The sequence below is a fragment of the Lithobates pipiens genome, unplaced genomic scaffold, assembly GCF_037356315.1.
Source record: "Lithobates pipiens isolate NorthernLeopardFrog02 unplaced genomic scaffold, aLitPip1_a1.2 Scaffold_13, whole genome shotgun sequence".
NCBI lineage: Eukaryota > Metazoa > Chordata > Amphibia > Anura > Ranidae > Lithobates > Lithobates pipiens.
Genome location: NW_027507718.1, coordinates 519,478,624 through 519,500,087, shown reverse-complemented (window position 1 = coordinate 519,500,087; position 21,464 = coordinate 519,478,624). Strand labels below are relative to the sequence as shown.

The following is a 21,464-nucleotide window of genomic DNA, read 5'->3' as shown; positions in this document are numbered from 1 at the left end:
AAAGGTAAATATTTTTTCACCTTAATGCATAGAATGCAAAACATCTCACAGTGCCAGCACCCCCAGCCCCCCTGTTTTACTTACTTGACCCCTTGAAAGTCCCACACTTGTTGGAGATCCCAGCTGATGAGGTGCAAGGAGAGGTCTGCTTTGTTCTTTGGTGTGGGTCTTTAAGCTACGCTTGCCAATGAGCTGCATGGCAGGTCAACATTTGTCTGGTCAAGCATGTGGTGCCCAAGTGGCTGATGTTTTGGCCACGTGAGATACGCTTGAGACATATGTCGCAAATAGCAGCGGTGCGATCTGATGCACTGGTCTCAAAAAAGGCCCACACCAAAGAACATTTAGAATAATGCGCAGAGGCAGCGCCTTGCACAGGCCCCCGGAGGGCATCCTGCCTCATTGGAGATGTGCCACATCCTCTTCGCCACTCAGCCTGGCCGCTGATTGGCTGAAGTGGATGGATTCAAAGCAGCACAGCCATTGGCTTGCGCTGCTGTCAATCACATCCAATGACGTGGCACGCCGGGGGCGGGGACGAGTGATACAGCGATTTGCTATAGCCGCTGGCTATATCACAGGAGTGTGTCTGCAAGTGCTTCTCACCACTTGAGGGAGCTTGCATGAATGTGAGAAGTACTTGCGGGAGGAAGCAGAGACAGCCACCAAGGGACCCCAGAAGACCAGGTTCGGGGCCACTCTGTGCAAAACGAGCTGCACAGTGGAAGTAAGTATAACATGTTTGTTATTTTAAAATATAAATAAATAACTTTACAACCCCTTTAAACTAATTAACTCAGATCAGACAGGATTCATACCCAGTAGATCTACCCAAATGAACTTGCGTAGACTATATGTCAACCTGCAAAGCCAACATATGAATAAGGGCAAACGAGTAATTGCATCTTTAGACACCAAAAAGGCGTTTGATTCTGTAGAATGGAACTATTTATTCTCCCTCTTAGGCAAAATGGGTTTTGGACCAAAATTTATCTCCTGGATTAGGCTATTATATAAAGAGTGAATAGACTTATTTCAAACTCCTTTCAGATTCACAGGGGAACGAGACAGGGGTGCCCCCTGTCTCCTCTCCTATTTGCCCTGGCCATTGAGCCACTGGCAGCTAAGATCAGAATCAATGACACTCTACAGGGATTTCTGGTTGGGGACCTGGAGGAACATGTATGATTATATGCAGATGACATGCTCCTATACTTAAAAGACTCTGACGTGTCTTTAACTACAGCAGTCTCCCTGATTCTAGAGTTTGGAGATTTCTTTGGCTTTCGATTCAATTGGACCAAGTCAGTCATTTTTCCTCTAGACCCCCAGCCGGACTTAACCCTCCCAGCTCAATGCCCTCTGGCCATTGTAAAAAAGTTCAAATACCTAGGAATAATCCAATTCCCAATTGAATGAATGATCCAACTACCGGTAGACACATTCACTGAAGCTAACCTGTGGCCCATAATAAGAGCATTTAGGGATAGAATACAGAAATGGAAAGATCTCCCACTTACACTCTACGGTAGATCCAATTTATTTAAAATGATTTTCCTTCCGAAATTATTATATGTTCTTTCCAATGCCCCAAAGTACATTCCGAAGAAACTTTTCAAACATATCAATTCCTTGCTGACATCTTTCCTATGGGGCAATAAGGCAGCTAGAGTTATTGATTAGAGATATTACAATTGCCAGTCCAAAGATGGGGATTGGCAATACCTGACCTACGTCGTCTATACTACCTAGCATCCCAATTAGTATTTATCCACTGGCGAATGTTCCCACAACTAAATAAAGCTGCAGTTGCAGTGGAAGCAGCAACAGTAACCTCATATGAAACTTTACTAAACTTCTTTTTCAGAGGAAAGACTCCCACTGAAGAGGGTAATGAGATACTCAAATCCGCTAAATGTATATTGGGGACCTGTATGAAACATATAAAGGACAGGCCTCTTCACCACTCCCCTAATTCCCAGTTATGGTTCAACCCTTATCTAAAGTAAGGTGACCAGATGTACCCGGTTTCAGGGGACAGTCCCCAGATTGAGGACACTGTCCCCGGACCAAGCCTGTCCCCGGATTTGACTTCAACAGGCGCTGGGCAAAAAATATTCTGAATTACACACCCCCACTTCTACTAGCTTAGGCAGGTGTATTTTTTCTATTATCTGTGTCCCTTTCTGATGATGATGTGCTGGTCAGAGAGGATGGACTATTTATTTTTCGTCACATGCTCATTCAGCTCACATGTTATTCTGCCTTGGCTCAAATTCCGGCCAGCCACCTGCCTGCTTATGTCCTTGCCTTCAGAGTCATTTTCCTTCGCTCCCCACCCAGTAGTAGCCAGGGCCTGGAGAGTGAGACCTGAGAGGCAGTGAGGCAGGTGGCGGAGGTGGCTATGGGCAGAGAGGCAGCTGAGCTCAGCTGATGATGTCCAGCAGCAGGAATAGAGGGGAAGCAGATCCAATCGTGGGGCTGCCAGTGTCTTCAAGGCTTCAACACAGGTGTGCTTTGGCGGTGTCTGTGAATAGACTACATTGCACTGTGTCTGTCTCTCTGGCATAATGGATGGTATCAGAATTCACAGGCAGCAGGCACTTATTGGTCATAAGTTAACAAAATCAGCACCCAGCAGCCATGTCATGTGACACACTGTGACAGAGCCAGCCAGAGCCATGATAGAGTGCCTGCTGCCTGTGAGTTATCATAATGCTGATGATCTTAACCAGCTTCCGATCGCCTGATAGCAGATTTACTGCTACAGGGCAGTCGCGCTGCGCAGGATCACTTATATACGTGATCCTGCATTTCTGGGTGTCAGAGCCAATCAGTGGATCTTGCGGATTCACCTAGTAGTCTGCCTATGTAAACAAGGCAGTTCACCATTCTGTCAGTATGGAAGACATTGATCCTGTGTTCCTGCAAAGCATGTACAGGGATCTATGTTTTCACCTGCCCCACAGTGAGAAAACACTTGTTAGGCACAACCCAATGGTAACCCATTGATTGCCCTATATGTTATCCCCTTCTCAGCCAGTGTCATTAGTACAGTGACAGTACATATTGTTAGCACTGATCACTCTATTAGTGTCACTGATTCCCACAAAGTTTCCAAAGTGTCACTAGCAGAATGTCCGGCAGAAAAAGTCAGACGGAATCTTTTCAGTGGGGTATTCCGATTGTGTGTGTGCCTCATCTGACTTTTCTTTTTTTTTGAAAATTCTGACGGACCTTGAAATAGAACATGTTTTAAATATTTCCGACTGAACCAATTCCTATCGGGAAAACCGCTCGTCTGTATGCTGTTCCCGACGGACCAAAAACGACGCATGCTCTGAAGCAAGTACGAGATGGTAGCTATTGGCTAATGGCTATTGAACTTCCTTTTTCTAGTCCCGTCATACGCGTTGTACGTCATCTTGTTCTAAACGGTCGGACTTTGGTGCGATCGTGTGTACACAAGTCAGTTTCAGTGGAACTCTGTCGGAAAAACTTTCGGAGTTTATTCCGATGGGAAAACCAGTCGTGTGTACACAACATTAGTGTCCGATTTGATCATTTCATTTTAAAAATCTGGTCACCTTAATCTAAAGCAATTTTTCTGTTTAGAGGACGGACTCACATACCTACATCAGTTATACGATAACGGGGAACTAAAGTCCTTCGTACAGCTGAAAAGGGAACTAAATGTCCCAGAGACATGGGAATACCAGTTCACTAGACTGAAACATGCTGTTTATGCTCAGTTTGGAACTGGACTAGTATCACTGGAAAACTCTAAACTAGAAAAATTACTTACTGATCCAGACCACACTAAAAGAATATCCACATACTATAATATACTAACAGACAGGTTGGACCCTAAGGAAAGGAAACTCAGAGAAAAACAGGTGGAGATTATACCAGAAAATCACAGATGAACAATGGGAAGGAGTTCTTACCTCCTACCTGCCTACGGTCATCTCTGCCAGAGACAAGCTGATACAACTTAGATACTTACACCAAATGTATTATACCCCTCTAAGGCTATATAAAATGGGGCGACGGGATAACCCCACTTGTCACAAATGCTTGACAGAAGTAGGCTCTTTTATACACATGGTATGAGAATGTGACAGGATGGTCCCAGGTAACCCAATTTATTGCTGATACGTTAGATATACATATGTAGCCCACTTCTCGGACTGTTCGGGGTTATAGAAGATGAGGTTATGAGCAACAATATGAGAATACTATTAAGACTGTTGTTTTACTATATAAGGAAACTAATTGCACTCCATTGGATCAGAAAAGAGCATCTTACAATAAACTCCTGGAAAGGATTAGTTAACGCTAAATTTACCATGTATAAAATGATATATAAGTCCAGAGGATCAACCAAAAAATTTAATAAAGTGTGGGGAAAATGGCTTAACTCTGAAAACACTCTACAAACTGATATGTATTTACATAAGTCAACTATATGACCGGGTTGGCGATGGAGAGATCTTGTGGGGAATTAGACAGCAGCACACGGCACAAATGTTTACGGGGGACATCCCCTCGGGACTATGAAGTACTATATGCACAAGAAATGTATACCTTATCTATAGAAACATTCATTTTTTTTGTTTTTTTTTAAATGTACTTCTGGTTCAATTTGGTTTGGTTTCGACTTATTTAAAAAATAGGTAGCTGAATGTACAAAGAACAAGACATAGAGATGAAGAACTATTTTATTATGAAAATATTATTGACCTGGATATGTATCAGAAGGTGTCTTATCTTGTTTATTGCATTGTAATAACAATATGTATAAACATTTGGTGAATAAAAATCTTTTAAGAAGATTCAAGGTGCAGTAGTACAGGTACCAAGGGAATAATGGTTCCAGGGAATCTACTCCCCTCTCTTCCTGGTACAAAAGAAAAGTGGTTCTTGGTGCCCGGTCATAGACCTGACCTATCTCAACAAATTTATAGAACACGTGAAATTCAAAATGGAAATGCTATCAACCATTCAACAAGCCATACAGCCAGGAGATTGGATGATTTTGATCGACCTAAAAGACGCCTATTTCCACATTCCGGTGGAAGGGGAATTTCACAAATATCTCAGATTCCATGTCGGGCAAATCATCTACAATTTATTTGCCTCCCCTTTGGCTGACTACGTCCCCCCCAGTCTTTTCAAAGGTTCTCTTGGCCGTAGTGGCTCTTATCAGATTAAAAGGGATAGGTCTTTACCATTACCTCTACGACCTTCTAGTATTGTCCCAAGACAAAGAACAGTTGCTAGTGCACTGGGAGCAGGTGATCTCCACCTTGCCCAGCTTTGGGTGGCTTCTGAGCTTGGCAAAGAGTCATCTAGATGATGATCCAGTCCAACACCTGATATACTTAGGGGCTCAGTTTGACACTCTGGAAAGCACCATCTCTCTTCCAGTAGAAATGATTCAGACTATGCGAGAAAGAATCTCTCGGGCTCTACACCCCCCTGTATCTGAAAGCCTCTCAGTGCCTGGAGATTGTCGGCACAATGGTCTCTACGACTCCCATGGTCAAGTGGGCCTTGGGGAGATTACAACCTTTCCACATGGGTTTTCTCAACCAATGGAAGTCAGGAGACAAGAACCAACATATCCGCATAACTGCGACAATGAGGAACAGCCTTCTTCTGGTGGCTCCAGCGCAAGGACCCGCTGACTTGTCACTCCATCGCTCCCATCTCTTGGGTCACGGTCACGACTGACGCCAGCGGGACTGGTTAGGGGCCCCTTTGTGGATTGAACCTTGCGCAGGGCAAGTGGGACACATGTCTCCCCATTCCGGGCTCGAACGTCCTGGAACTTTGAGCAGCCTGGTGTGCTCTCCGGTCCTTCTCTCACCTTTTGAAGGGGAAGTCAGTATTATTAAGGATGGACAATACCACGGCAGTCTCTTATGTGAAAAGGCAAGGGGGTACTTGGAGCTCTACACTCCTTTGAGAAGTCAAACCCATTTTATCATGGGCACATAAGAACCTATTAGACATCTCAGCAGTCTTCGTCCCAGGGGTTCAGAACACTCAAGCCGACTTCCTATCACACACTCAGTTGGGCAACAATGAGTGGTCCCTTGATGTTAAAACATTCAAGTGGATTCTGTCGCTGGGGTTCAATTCTGAGGTAGATCTATTCGCTTCCCCGTGCAATTTCAAGGTGAAGAAATTCTACACTCGGAGACGTTGTAGCCAGGCCTTTGGAACAGACGCCCTGACGGATCAGTGGAAGTTCCGGAGGGCGTATGCCTTTCCTCGCTACCGGTTATCCTCAGGTTTCTGTGGAGGCTCCAAGCGGAAGCAGTCAAAGTGGTGACAATAGCTCCCCACTGGCCGAACAGGCCTTGGTTCCCCCTCCTGGTACAGTTTTCGGGATGCGGTACCTCTCCCCCTCGGGCTAGACCTTCTTTCTCAAGGGGCAGTCTTGCACCCTTGCCCAGCACTTCTGAGACTGACGGTCTGGTTCTTGAGAGGGAGGGGCTAGAATCTCTCGGGTGTGCCTTGAGAGTAATTTCCACCCTCGTGAGCTCAAGGAGGTCAAGCACAAATAAAGTTTATGGTAGGATATGGACCAAATTTGTGGAATTTTGTTCCTCTATGGGTAGGCCTTTCAAACATCCAGGAGTCCAGGACATTCTCGGCTTCCTTTAAACTGGGCTTGATCTACCTTTATCCATTCGTTCCCTCAGAGTCCAAGTATCAGCTTTGTCAGCCTTTTCCGGTACTTCATGGGGGGTTCATCCCTTGATACAGCAGTTCTTCTGTGGACCATCAAGGCTTAAGCCCCAAAGAAAGCCAAGGTTTCCCAAGTGGGATCTTCCCTTCGACCTTGACTCAATCACTGGACTTAGTACCACGGAGCCCTTCCCGCTTTCCATTAAGGACTTTTCGGCAAAAGTTGCATTTTTGGTAGCTGTCACTTCGGCTAAGAGGGTCTCTGAAATTGGATCATTGGGCTATGAAGAGCCTTTTTTGACGTTCTTTCCAGACCGGGTAGTCCTCATCCCCATGCTGGGTTCCAACCCGAAAATGATTTCAGTGTTCCATGAAAACCAAGAGATCGTCTTACCTACTTTTAGGACACCGGGGTCTACTGAAATTCATCCTCTGGATGTAGGTGAAGCTTTAAAGGAATATTTACAAATGACTTCTTCCTTCAGACGGTCTGACCACCTCTTTGTCCTGCACTCAGGTAGCAATAAGGGGAAGAAAGCTTCAACCAGGACACTCAAGACTTGGATTGTGCGGACCATCCAACAAGCATACATGGCTAAGGGCTTGGCTCCTCCAGAGGCGGTGACGGCACACTCCACCAGAGGAATGGCAGCCTCTTGGGCTGTGGCACGTCATGTGGCTCCTGACACCATTTGCAAGGTGGCCTCTTGGGCCTCAATTAATATATTCATGTCTCATTATTGCATTGAGCCTGCTTCACTGTTTTCTGTAAACTTTGGTTTAAAGATCCTATTGGCCGATAGGACAAATTAAAATATTTTTTGTTCAGCATACCCACCCATGTGGTTGGCTAGTTATTTCCCACACGTAGGCTGCCATGGAGTCTATCTGCAAAAAGGAAAAATTATTATCAAATACTTACCGTAATTTTCCTTTCCTGATGGACTCCATGGCAGACGGAGTTCCCACCTATGGGTCAAAGAGTAGGCTAGTTACGGAACACAGTATCTAGTGGTAAGTGCTCATTTATGGGAATGGGGTCCGATAGAATTGGAGAGGAGGCGGGGTTAACCCACACGTAGGCTGCCATGGAGTCCATCAGAAAAGGAAAATTACGTTAAGTATTTGATAATAAATTTTGCTTTTTCTTTTTGTGAATATTGTCCTGCAACAATTATTTTTTTTCCGCAATCCTTTTTTGAGCAGTGTTAATTTAAAAATAAATAGTGTTACTGCACATAAAAAGTGTGCATTTTATGCTGTAATTTGTCCCGTTTAACCACTTGCTGATCGTCTCACGCCGATATACATCGTCAAAGTGGCACGGGTGCGCAAAATCCCGTATGGGTACATTGGCCCTTTAAGAGCCACCAGAGAGAACTCTATGCACGTGGCCGGCAGGTGCTATCACTGCTTGCTACTCTCGATCTTGTGAACAAGCACCAGCACGGGAATTTGTGTGTGTAAAACATGTCTCCTCTCCCCTGTGCTGTCAGGGGAGAGGAGACATGTTGTTGGGTTCCTAGTAAACAGGAACAACGATATGTCTCCTCTCTTACTCAGTTCTATCCCCCCACACTTAGAACACACTGGGGAATCACACCTTTAACTCCTTGATCGCCCCCTAGTGTTTAACCCCTTCCCCGCCAGTGTCATTTACACAGTAATGAGTGCATTTTTATTGCACTGATCGCTGTATAAATGTCAGTGGTCCCAAAAATGTGTCAAAAGTGTCCGATCTGTCCACCGCAATGTTGCAATCCCTATAAAACTCGCAGATTGCCGCCATTAAAAAAATGCCATAAATATTTCCCATAGTTTGCAGACGCTATAACTTTTGTGCAAACCAATTTTTTTTTTTTTTACTAAGAATATGTAGAAGAATATATATTGGCCTAAACTGATGAAAAACATTTTGAGGTATTTATTATAGCAAAAAGTAAAAAATATTGTTTTGTTTTGTTTTTTCAAAATTGTCGCTGTTTTTTTTTGTTTATAATGTAAAAAATAAAAACTGCAGAGGTTATCAAATACCACCAAAAGAAAAAAAATTACGCAAATTTTGTTTGGGTACAGTATCGCATAACTGCACAATTTCCAGTTAAACAACGCAGTGCCAAATTGTAAAAAGTGCTCTGGTCAAGGAAGGGGGTATGGACCTGGTATGGACTTAAAGGGGAAGTCCTACGCCGAAAAAACGGTGTGGGGATACCCACATGGTCCATATCAGACCCTTATCCGAGCACGCAACCCGGCTGGTCAGGAAAGGGGGTGGGGACAAGCGAGCGCCCCCCCCTCCTGAGCCATACCAGGCCGCATGTCCTCAACATGGGGGTGCTTTGGGAAAGGGGGGGCTGCGCGGCCCCCCACCCCAAAGCACCTTGTCCCCATGTTGATGAGGAAAATGGCCTCTTTCCGACAACCCTGGCCGTTGGTTGTCGGGGTCTGCGGGCGGGGGGCTTATTGGAATCCAGGAGCCCCCTTTAATAAGGGGACCCCCGGATACCGGCCCCCCACCCTATGTGAATGAGTATGGGGTACAATATACCCCTACCCATTCATCTGTGAAAAAAATGTAAATAAAACACAACACACAAGGGTTAAATATAGTTTATTGCACAGCTCCGGGGGTCTTCTTCCGTCTTGGGGGGTCTTCTCGCCGGAATCCTCCGCTATCTTCTGCTAGCTCTTTTACTAGCAGAGGAGCCCGGCTTTCTTCTTCTGACTTCGGGGGTCTTGTCCCCCTCTTCGGGGTTCTTGTCCCCCTCTTTGGTTCTTCTTGCCGGGCCTCCGCGCCTTCTTCCAGCTCTTTTACAAGCGGCGGCCCGGTCTTCTATCGCCGCCGCCGCCTTCTGTTCTTCTTTTCTTTTCTTCTTCTCTTCTTGAGATGTTGCCTCGTCGCTGTCTCTGACCGCAATGACAGGGACTCGGTGTGAGGCGCCCATTATGATGTCCCAGTCGAGTCCCTGTCATTGCGGCCAGAGACAGCAACAAGGCAACATCTCAAGAAGAGAAGAACAGAAGGCAGTGGCGGCAGTGATGCCGAGAGAAGAGCGGGCCACCGCTTGTAACTGCGAGACTGGTGGGCAAATTTTGATGCAAAACTACTTTCTAAGTCCGCCGGATTGTTTGATCATGTGTACGCAGTATAAGTTGCCAGGCTGTGAAAAAGTCCCACACATGGTATCATAATACTCAGGAGGAGTAGCAGAATGTATTTTTGGGTGTCATTTGTGGTATACACATGCCATGTGAGAGAAATAACCTATTACAATGACAATTTTGTGGGAAAAATAAAATAAAAAAATCTTCATTTTGCAAAGAATTGTGGGAAAAAATGACAACACCAAAAACCTCACTATGCCTCTTACTAAATACCTTGGAATGTCTACTTTCCAAAAAGGGGTCATTTGGGGGGTATTTGTACTTTTCTGGCTTGTTTGGGTCACATTAAATGAGATAGGTCACCAGTACATCAGTTGTGATCAATTTTTTATGATTTGCACCATAACTTGTAGACTCTCTAACGTTCACAAAGACCAAATAATATCCAATAATTTGGGTTATTTTTACCAAAGATATGTAGCAGTATAAATTGTGGCCAAAATGAATGAGAAAAAAAAATAATTTGCAAAATGTTATCACAGAAACAAAGAAAAATGTGCTTTTTTTCAAAATGTTTAGTCTTTTTTTCATTTATAGCGCAAAATAAATAAATAAATAAATAAAACAGAGGTGATCAAATACCACCAAATAAAAGCTCTATTTGTATGAAAAAAAGGACAAAAAAATAATTTGGATACAGTGTGAGAGCACCGAAAGCTGAAAATTGGTCTGGGCAGGAGGTGGGTTTAAGTACCCAGTAGGCAAGTGGTTAACTGACTTCTTCTGCAGATTGATGTACATTCCTTTGATTTGTAGATGAATAAACAGAAACATACAAAATTAAACGTTTCATTGTAGCTTCCTGTATTTGCAGCTGAGCAATGTTGTTGATAAAAATTTCCAGACTGATTTTTTTTTACAGCTCCTGCTGCCGGGACCCCCTCTGTATACTCGCAATGCAGCTGTGATTAATCAGTGTACTGGGACAGGGGGATCCCAGCAACAAGACAGAAGGACTGGACGTACTAGGGATGCCCTGTCTATATTGATGACTTTTTTTGGGCGTGTCTAGTGCGCCCAGAGTCTGCAACTGGTTATGAGTTGGGTGACTTGCAGTAAAACAGAAGGATGTATTTGACATACCTTTTATCCTGTGAGGGGAGTCAAAAATGTCTGGATCCTCTGAAAATGATTTGTTCCTTCTCACAGATTCTATTATACCAGCATGCATTTTTACCTTTCTATGTTTATTTTCAAGCTGTATTGCCTCCTAAAAGAAATGAAATATTCCTTTGACTCGGCTGAGCCAGCGCCATTCTTTAATGAATATGGAGAATTTGTTTATCACTACAGAATAACTAACTGGATATTGGGCAACGATTATACTGCAGATTATAAGGAGGTGGGAAACTTTACACCCTGGGCTCCAGAAGGTCAGAAGCTTCATGTCAACCATAAAGCCATAACATGGAAATTTGCCAATAAGGTGGGACTATGTTATAAATTTGAGTATTAATAAAGATAAAGTCGATGGAAATTGAAAGAATGCAAAAAAGGCAAAGCTCACCAGAGTATCCTTACTTTCTTAAGACTTTTCAGAGTTTATAATGTACATCAAAATCTATTTGCCAACAGGCTATAAACTGCAAAGCTTAAAGTGGTTGTAAAGGCAGAAGGTTTTTCATCTTAATGCATTCTATTAATTAGGATAAAAAGCCCTGTGTGTGCAGCAGCCCCCCTCAGCCCCCCCACCCCCCCAATATTTCCCCAAGTCCAATCTCGATCCATCAAGTGAAGCACCATTGTCTCCCACTACTGTCAAAGTCATTGAACCAATGAGGAGAGTGAGGGGGCGGGGCAGGGCCGCAGCTCCATGTCTGAATGGACACAGGGAGTTTCGCCTTGGCTTGGGTGCCCCCATAGGAAGCTGCCTGCTGTAGGGGCACTCAAAAGGAGGGAGGGGCCAGAAGCACTGTTGAAGGATCTGAGAAGGAGGAATGTGTGCTAAACCACTGCACAGAGCAGGTAAGTATAACATGTTTATGTTTAAAACACTGCCAGTGTAATGACGCCCAGAAGTGTGTCACATGCATGGCGTGTGTCACGTGGCGTCGATGAATAGCGCGGAAGTATCCATCCACTCCAATAAGGAGGGGGGAGATCCCACGATACACATCGCAGCTCGTGGATATAGAAGTCAGCCCATTGTCTCACGCATCCAGGTCAGAAAAACATCACCAACTGCAGCGTGAGTAAATCAGTAAATGATGGCTTAAGTGAAAACAGAAAGCCCATAGTTATCTATTCCCCCAAAGAAAAATGTAGTGAGCCTACAAAAGGAAGGATTAGAAAGAGCCTTGGTGTCTGGCATAATATAGCCAGTTGAAACGTGACATTGGGTATGAACCGATGACCGTTCTAATGACATACACCACATGAGGACCGCAAGTCTCCATCCCTTATTGCTTTAGCAGAAAAGAAGGATTGGGACTTTAAATGAGGTAAATACCTCCATCCCGGTCCTCGTGTGGTGTATGTCATTAAAACGGTACCGCGTACCGCGGGATCTCCCCTCTCCTTATTGGAGTGGATGGATACTTCCACGTTATGCATCAACGCCACGTAACGCACTTCTGAGCGTCATTACACTGGCAGTATTTTTCCATCTATGGTCAGTGAGAAGGGTCCTCGATGCCCATGCCATATGATGCCATCATTTTGGCAATGGCGCCCCTCCCCCCACTGACACTGTGGCGTTAGACGTGCGGCCCTTCATATTGGCCCCACCCGGGCGGTCTGTCCACGCTGTTGGCTCAAGTTCCATGGTTTGGCTGGCATTCACCCAAGGCATATCTTGGCTGCTTCAAGTTTAATAATAGGTAATATAGGCAATTATATGTATATATTTGCATTACTTCATTCATATTTAAGTACAGAAATCGTCCAATCATAAGATATTTGCAGCCATTATCAGCAATTTGGGTTATATGAGCCATCAGTGTTTGGACAGCCTCTCTCGGGTTGTGGGATCCCTTTTTGTGGGCCTGCATGTGCCACGCTCTGTCCCGGTCAAGACACCCTTAGGGGAGCTTCCAGCTCTCAGTATAGCATCTCCTTATGGCGGTTGTGAGTATTGTTCAGACCATAAATTTTCCCTATTACATCTCTTCCTTCTCCAATGTAGTGACTTAGACACTTGTTATTGTCTCCTTTTTAGACCAAGACATTGCTGCTCCCGATGAGTGGATCAACACGCTCCACGAAACGCGTAGAGCCTTATTATATGCAATGCATAAATTGATCAATTGTTGTACTTTATCTCTACTTATATGGAGGGAGCCTTAGTACATGTTATGCCAAAGCCGCTTAATTATTGTTATTATTCACAGGGATAGTTGTAATGCTATCAGTAATTTCAAATGAACAGGAAGTTACTCAGTCAATGTAGTATAAGGGCTATATACTGTCATGTAAATTCATGTTCCTATTTGTATATATATGAAATTTGCTGTTTTATCATTTATTTCATTGTATGAATTTTAATTCTATATTAAATATGCCGCTTCTTACACCCACCACTGTCGACTGTACTGTCGACTGTACATCTCATTTAAAGTCCCACCCTGTTCTCCTTTTTTCTCACATAACCGGGATGGAGGTATTTACCTCATTTAAAGTCCCAATCCTTCTTTTCTGCAAATGCAATTAGGGATGGAGACTTGCAGTTCTCATATGTATGTCATTAAAACGGTCATCGGTTCATACCCAATGTCAAATTTCAACTGGCTATATTATGCCAGACATCAAGGCTCTTTCCAATCCTTCCTTTTGTATTCTCACTCCATTTTTCTTTGGGGGAATAGATAACTATGGGCTTTCTGTTTTCACTTAATCCATCATTTACTGATTTACTCACGCTGCAGTTGGTGATGTTTTTCTGACCTGGATGCGTGAGCCAATGGGCTCACTTCTATATCCAGGAGCTGCAATGCGTACCTGCTAAAACAAATAAGGGTGTAGCATCCGATTGTTTAAATGCAGCCGCCACCATGTACAGATTGTAGTCGTGGACACATTCAGGATTTACAACAGGGCCGCGTCTTCTCTGGATCTCCACCAAAGTGTCATTGTGGATGGTAGAGAGGATGTGGACATCTTTCTTGTCCACCCACTTCATGGCCAACACCTCCTCATACCTCATGAATGCAGATTGCCCGTTTTGCAATTTTTTTTGTTAATAGATTTTGTGGAAAGCTCTACTATTTTTTTTTTTTTTTAAGGTACCGCAGGCCAGGGATTGTTTACTGTAAAGGTGACAAAAAAGGCTGGTATAATAGTTGTCAACATATAAGTGGTATCCTTTTTCGAACAGGGGATATGCCAGCTCCCAGACAATTTTCCCACTGGTTCCAATATATTTGGGGCACTCACAGGGCTGGAGCTTTGCCTTCATAAATACGGAATGTGTACATCTATCCAGTGCCTCGATCACACAATTTATTTAATTTTAAACCCATACCTGGCTCTTTTACTTGGTATATACTGCTTGAAGTGCAGTTGGCCAGTAAAATGTATAAGGGATTTGTCCACACACATTTTTTTGGTCTGGGATAAAAACGCTGGGAAAAGGAATTGATTGGGGGGTGTATCTTGTACAATTTGTCACGGTTGGGATGATCTCAGGGAAGGCACTGCAAACTATCATTGAAGTGTAGAAAACACATAATCATGTCATAGCATGTCCTGGATATGACAGCATATATGACAATATATTGGCATGTGGTGGATGGGGTTGGTGGCATGGAGTTTGTTCTTTTTTACAAGCCCCATAGAGAACGTAAGGCCAAAAAACTATTTAAATTCCTCCAGTGTGAGATGTCGCCACTGGAAAATAAGGTTGTAGGATGAATTGGAGTTGGCAGCAATAAATTGGGATGCATACAGATTGTTTTTTTCAACCATATTCTGCAGCAAATCTTGTGGGAAAAATAAATGAAAATAATCTAATTGGGAAAAAATTGTTGTGTTGGACTGCACACCTGGCTGTGCGGTGAAAGGGGGGATTATAGCGGATCCTAAGTTGGCAGGCAACCATAAGGGGTTTGCCAGGGCATTGGTAAGGTAGGACTGAGGCTGGATTATTTTCTTCTTTTCTTCTTTTCATCTCGTTGGATGTGTAATTCCAGTACTTGTACTAGGCTCCTCTTCCTGGGGTCTGGCGCTGCTGGTGGTGGGCAGGTCTTCTGATCTTGATCCTGATCTCCTTATTCTTTTAGGAGGGACGGTTTCCTCCACGGACTCGGGCTCTGTTCCCCCCTGCTCTCATCATCCAACATGGTAAGGATGGCATATGCCTCCTCAGGTGTGTAAACCCTTTGAGAAATTATGGCGGTACTTATTGGTGGGCCTGTGCGAAAGTACTGCTGGTGGTACTGGTGGTGGGCCTGTGTGGTGGTACCGAAAGTGATATTAGTGGCAGGCCTGTGTGGCGGCACCGATGGCGGTAGTAGTGATGGGTCTGTGTGGCAGTAATGATGGCGAGACTGGTGGCGGGCCTGTGTGGCGATACCGATGGTGGGTCAATGCAGATATACCAATGGCGGTATTAGTGGTGGTACTAGTGGCGGGCCTGTGTAGATATACCGATGGCGGTATTAGTGGCGGTACCGATGGTGGTGCTAGTGAGCCTGTGTGGTGGTACTGGTGGCAGGTCTGTGTGGTGGCATCAATGGCAGTACGGATGGTACCGATGGCGGTACTGGTGGCAGTACTGGTGGCGGTACCGATGGCGGTACTGGTAGTGGGCCTGTAACAGATGGGCTTTTTGACAGATTTACAGGTATCAGGAGATAGCGTCACATTCAGGGCGTTAGATTTCAAGAAATTGATTTGCAGGTTGGTCAGTGTCTTGAAAGTGTCGAAGTCTTTAAGTAGGTTTGGGATTGTCCTGAGCTGTTCCGTGAGAAAAAGGAGGATGTCATCTGCAAAGGCCACTAACTTGTAGGTGCGATTTTTAATTTCTATGCCCTTAATATCTGGGTTGATGCCTCTCAGTAGAGGTTAAAGTGTGAGGATAAATATTAAGAGGGAAAGGGGTCAGCCCTGGCGGGTTCCATTTGAGGTGGAGAATGCATCCGCAAGGTGGCCATACACTCGGACTTTCGCAGTAGGGTTGGAGTAGAGCACCAGTATGAAGTTTAACATCTTAGTGGGAAGGCCTATGGCCTTTAGGACTTCTGTCATATAGTCCCAGGCCACCCTGTCAAATGCCTTCTCCGCATTGAGTGATAATAGGAAACCTTGGTTGTGCGTAGAGGATAACCAATGATGGATATTGATGGCTTTGAGAGTATTGTCTCTCGCTTCCCTGCCCGGAACAAAACCAACTTGGTCAAGATCGACGATTTGGGGAAGGAAAGGGAGAAGACGGTTGGCTAATGTTTTTGCATACCATTTCAGATCCACGTTGAGCAGCGAGATGGGCCTGTAGCTGGTAACTATGGAAGGATCTTTGCCTGGCTTCGGTATCACTGTTATGTGGGCGCTAAGTAGGTCACGCAGGGGTTCAGTGGGAGTCGCAAAAGATTTGAAAGCTGATAGAAAAAACGGGGTGAGAATCTCTGCGTATGATTTGTAGTAGCCTACAGTTAGACCGTCGGGACCGGGGCTTTTGCCCTGTTTCATTTGTTTCAGTGTCAGGTCAACTTCCACTTTTGTCATTGGGGTATCGAGGTCTTGTGCGATGGTTTGAGATATTGGAGTTGGGCTGTATTGTCGTAAAAAGTCAGAAATCATTTGTTTCCTCGTGGTCTCAGCTTTGGAAGGATCTATTTGGGGAAGATTGTATAGTTTAGTGTAGTATTTGACAAATTGTTTGGCTATGTCCAGGGTTGCAGTTAGTTTATGTCCAGGTGTATCAGTAATGGAATGTATCGTTGAGGCAGATTTTTTAGCTTGCGGGGCTCTTGCTAGCAGTCTGCTAGCTTTGTTGCCATACTCGTAAAATGTTTTCTTAGAAAGGATATATTTGTGTTGGACCTGCTTGTCTAGGAGATCCAGTAATTCCTTTCTAGTTTGTATAAGTTCAGGGTGTCTAAAGCTTGAGTTAGTTTATGTGTGCTCTCAAGTCTGTGGATCCGGTCCGTGAGTTGAGTGTATCTTTTCCGACGTTCTTGGTTACGTTTGGCAGCTGCTGCATTTAGGATGCCACAAATTACGCATTTGTGAGTTTCCCAAGTGGTGAGTGGGGATGAGTCAGAGGGCTTGTTTTCAAGAAAGAAGTGTTGGGGATGGGTTTCAATATCTTTGGCGACAGCGGGGTCGGTAAGCAGAGAGGGGTCCTGCCGCCATGTTTGCAGGCAAGGAAGCGTTTCTGGGACAGTCAGTGTCATGAAAATGGGGTGATGATCCGAGAGGAACATGGGGTTGATGGATGTATGGTGAAGCATAGATAGGTCTTTTTGAGTTAAGAACAGATAATCTATCCTTGAATATTGATTGTGTGGTGCTGAAAAAAGGTATAATCTTTGCCGTCGGGATTTAGGGTATGCCAAGTGTCGTAATGTAGATTTTTAAGGTGGGATTTAATGTTCCGTAAGGCTGCATATGGTAGGGAGGAGGTGCCAGAAGATGTATCTTGGGTGGGATTGAGCGGGGCATTGAAGTCACCTCCCAAAATGAGGGTGCCCTCCTGGAAGGTAAGTAGTGCATCAGAATGGCACGAAAAAACGATACTTGGCGGACATTCGGTGCATATATGTTAGCTAATGTTATTATCTTATCGAAGCAGGAGTCTTTCAACAAAAGGTATCTGCCCTCTTTGTCTATAAGCGACTCTGTAAGTTGAAAGTGGCAGTTTTTAGCTATGAGTATCGAAACTCCTTTCGACTTGGCTGAGGGGTTCGTTGCATGGTATACCGATGGAAAGTGGTGATTGTACAGTTTTGGTGTTGAGTCTGATCGAAAGTAATTTCTTGTAAGAAAATGATGGATGCTATGTTTCGTTTCATGGTTAGAAGGAGTTGGGAACATTTCTTAGGGGTATTCAGACCCCTAGCATTGAGTGATATGATTTTGATCATGGGTGTGGTTGTAGGGGCTGGTGTGGAAGCCATCTGTAGAGGTGAATTTTGTATCTTTCAAGCTGATAAGGAGGGTAGGTTGAAAGAGCTGTGACAGGAAGGGCAGGAGCGAAGGTGTGTTGATCTGGAGTGTGTCGATAGGAATGGTAAGTAGCACTTGGGAGGAAAGGGAAGCGGGTCAGAGAGGAGATGTTCCGGCGGTGGGTGAGGTCTCACCCACCTTTGTAGGGGGATGGGGATCTCACACATAGGTGTACCGGTTAAGGTCAGTGGTTGTAATATGAGTCAATACAAACAAATTACTATTATTGTTCGTGGCCACTGTTTGGGGGTTGGCTTGTCTCAATAGAAGAATGAAAATAGATATTAGGTACTGTTTAAACAGGCCATCACACCAGGAGCCTTATCGTGCAGGGTTGTGAGAGGTCAGGGGATGTGTCACGTCATATAAGAATGGGGAGTAGGGGAAGTGGGGCGGCACATGCTATAAGTTGTGTTGCAATCTCAAGGGAGTAGCTCTGGTAGGATGCTTCCTTCTTCCCTGAGTGTGGAATAGGTCATACGGGGACCTCTGGTTTCCTGGGGAGGGAGTGAAAGATTTTTGTTTTCCCACAGGCACGTTTCGGTTCAGAGGGAGAAAGTCATATAACAAAACTTAACTCATATCTGAGTACTTAACGTTTGCATTGGGCCTGTGAATCAGTTTCACCTTTTAGAGAGTATACCCTGCTGTAAGGTGAGTTAAACAATCGTCAACAGGACGAGAACTTCTCGTAGTTAGGGCAGGAGAGGATGTAGCTCCTGGGATGGGAAGGAGGTGGAACGGGGGCGGTCAAGAGAGACCGTAACGTTATTAGTGGTCGACGAGCTAGATATGCTCGAGTATGAATTGAAGTGAGTAGCACAGTATGAGTCGATGGTGTCATTAGCTACAAGGGTGCAGTATTCAGTGTCTTCCCATGTTGAGATGCATAAGTTGCCATCTGGTTATCTTGTTCTATAATAAGCAATACAAGTAACATTGCTAAGCCCTTGTACCTTGTTAGTACTCTGAAGGCCCCATTAGGTGGCAGTGTGGTGTGAGGTTGCAATATAAGCACCGTGTAGTGTTATAGCACCTATGGCCCACTGGAGATAGAGCAAAATGGTGTATAGCAGGAGTAGTCTCAAACCACTTACAATCAGTGGTTGACGGTCTATTTTAAGTTGTGCAGACCTAAAAGGTATAATATCAAAGGAGTATAAAAAAAATAAAAAAAAAAGAGGAAATGCATATATAATTACCCATAGTAATGTCCATATCTGCAAGAAGTCCAAAAATCATTACTGGGTATCTGTGATGCAGTGGTGGTTATGAGGCATTTTCCATCATCCCTTCCGCTGACCTCAAAGGGTCCTATGAGGGATCAGTCGGCTGTTTCCAGGTAGCTTTTCTAAAATTCTTCCGCTATTTCCAGATGTCTAGGTTGGACGCCAGTAAGGCGGGGGACGCTAGGTGCGTGGAAGACACTACTTTGAAACGGGGTGCAATCTCCTGGCAGTAGCCGTTCTGTGTGTCGCCGGTGTCGGGTGGCTCTGTTCCAAGAGGAATTGAAGCAGCTGAAAGAACGTATTGTAAGCAATTTCTGAATGTCACTTGGCAGGTGGTGGAAGAAGAGTAGATCATGGGCCAATTCATGCCATTCACTAGCGGGGTAGGAGTAGGGAGAGAAAAGATTGGGAGAGCAGCTGTACTCATCTTATCTGCATGTCTTGGGTCGCATCACTGGTACAGGGATCAACGGTCTACGTGGCATGGGTGCTGTCATGGGGCTTTGAGGTGGGTATCAGTGTCATGCAGTAGAGCTGGGTCCCATGGCTGACGGCGATCGTTGTCTTCGGTGTCTATATCCTGTGCTTCCATCGGTTCCTCGGTGGTTAGGCGATGGTTGGGGTCAGAAATTTCAAATTATGCGTAACAGTTCTGGACCGCAGTGTATGGGATGTCCAAAGTGTGGCAGAATGCCTCAAGCTCTTCTGGGATGCTTAGAAGGGCTGAGCATCCCTGGTGTGAAGCCTGGAGACTGAAGGGGAACTTCCAGTGGTATCGAATCCCCCTGGCCAGAAGGACTTCCAGCAAAGGGCGTAGGTCCTTATGATGTCTGAACGTGATTGCTGACAGGTCCTGGTATATAGATATGGGTTGTCCCTCAAATTCTAGGTGTGCTTTGTGGTGGGCTTTCTGCAGAATTGACTCTTTGATGGTGTAGTCGTTGATGTGGCAAATAATATCTCTTGGGGGGTCTGTGTCTCTGCCACGCAGTCAGAGTGCTCTGTGAATGTGCTTCATTGCAATCTGTGCTTGGCGGGGCTGCTCTATGAGACAATTGAATAAGTTGGTCACAGTAGGATGTATTTGGTTGTTTTCAATGGATTCGGGTATACCTCTAATTCTCAGATTGTGTCTCCTGCCCATATTGTCAAGATCTTCAGTATGACGCTGGAGATCACGGAGCTGCAGGGTGTGTGTCTACCTTATTATGGATCATCCATATGACAGATTGCTGTTGTGCCGTCTTGTTCTCCCCACTCTGAACGCTTCCTTCAGTAGCCTGTATTTCCTGTCGGAGGTCTGTAATGGCTGCAAACAGGGTGTCTTTGATGTCGGTGGCTACATCTTGTAGATCTTGTATGCTCAACTGCCTGTGAGATATCATGGTGTTCTCCGTATGTGCAGGAGGCAGCTCTGTTGGGCTTAATGTAATCCCGATGCTCTGGCTCTGAGGTGGTGGTGGCGTGGGAAGAGAGGTCGCCATGTTAGGTCCCTGTGAGCTGAAGAGCTCCGGGATTGTTTGGCTCTGGCAGCCGCTGGTGTCCCTCGGGGATCATGATCGGGATGTGGAGCTCCCGCGGGATGAAGTCCCCATACTGTAAAGCGGAAAAGCAGTGGTAATCCCCGATGATCACTTATGTTAGGCTGTGGTTTGACGGAGCCCAGGGGTTCAGCGGCCATTTTCCAGCAAGGCAAACCACGCCCCTCCTTTTGTAAATATTTTATTATATCTTTTCATGTGACAACACTGAAGAAATGACACATTGCTACAATGTAAAACAGTGTGTGTACAGCTTGTATAACAGTGTAAATTTGCTGTCCCCTCAAAATAATTCAACACACAGCCAATGTTGTCTAAACGGCTGGCAACAAAAGTGAGTACACCCCTAAGTGAAAATTGTTGCTCTATGTAAAGATGGCCTAGGCTATAACAAGATTCCCAAGACCCTAAAAGTGAGCTGCAGCATACAGCAGTTTAGCATGACAGGTTCCACTCAGAACAGGCCTCTCCATGGTCGACCAAAGATTTGAGTTGAGTGCAAGTGCTCAGCGTCATATCTAGAGGTTGTCTTTGGGAAATAGACACATGAGTGCTGCCAGCATTTCTGCAGAGGTTGAAAGGGTGGGAAGTCAGCCTATTGGTGCTCAGAACATTTGCTGCACACTGCATCAAATCGGTCTGCATGTCTGTTATCCCAGAAGGAAGGCTTTTCTAAAGATGATGCACAAGAAAGCTCACAAATAGTTTGCTGAAGACAAGCAGACTA

The 21,464-nt window shown here is 44.9% G+C and overlaps 1 protein-coding gene across 1 annotated transcript in view; it reads left to right on the top strand.

Moving 5' to 3' along the window:
- The window catches only part of LOC143975931 (extracellular calcium-sensing receptor-like), a 69,895-nt gene extending 56,790 nt beyond the window's left edge, over nt 1-13,105 (top strand). The window contains exons 4-5 of the mRNA XM_077478464.1: nt 11,063-11,290; nt 13,022-13,105. Coding sequence (XP_077334590.1) covers nt 11,063-11,290; nt 13,022-13,105 — 312 coding nt within the window. The remainder of the gene's footprint in view (nt 1-11,062; nt 11,291-13,021) is intronic.
- The last annotated feature ends 8,359 nt before the right edge of the window (nt 13,106-21,464 follow it).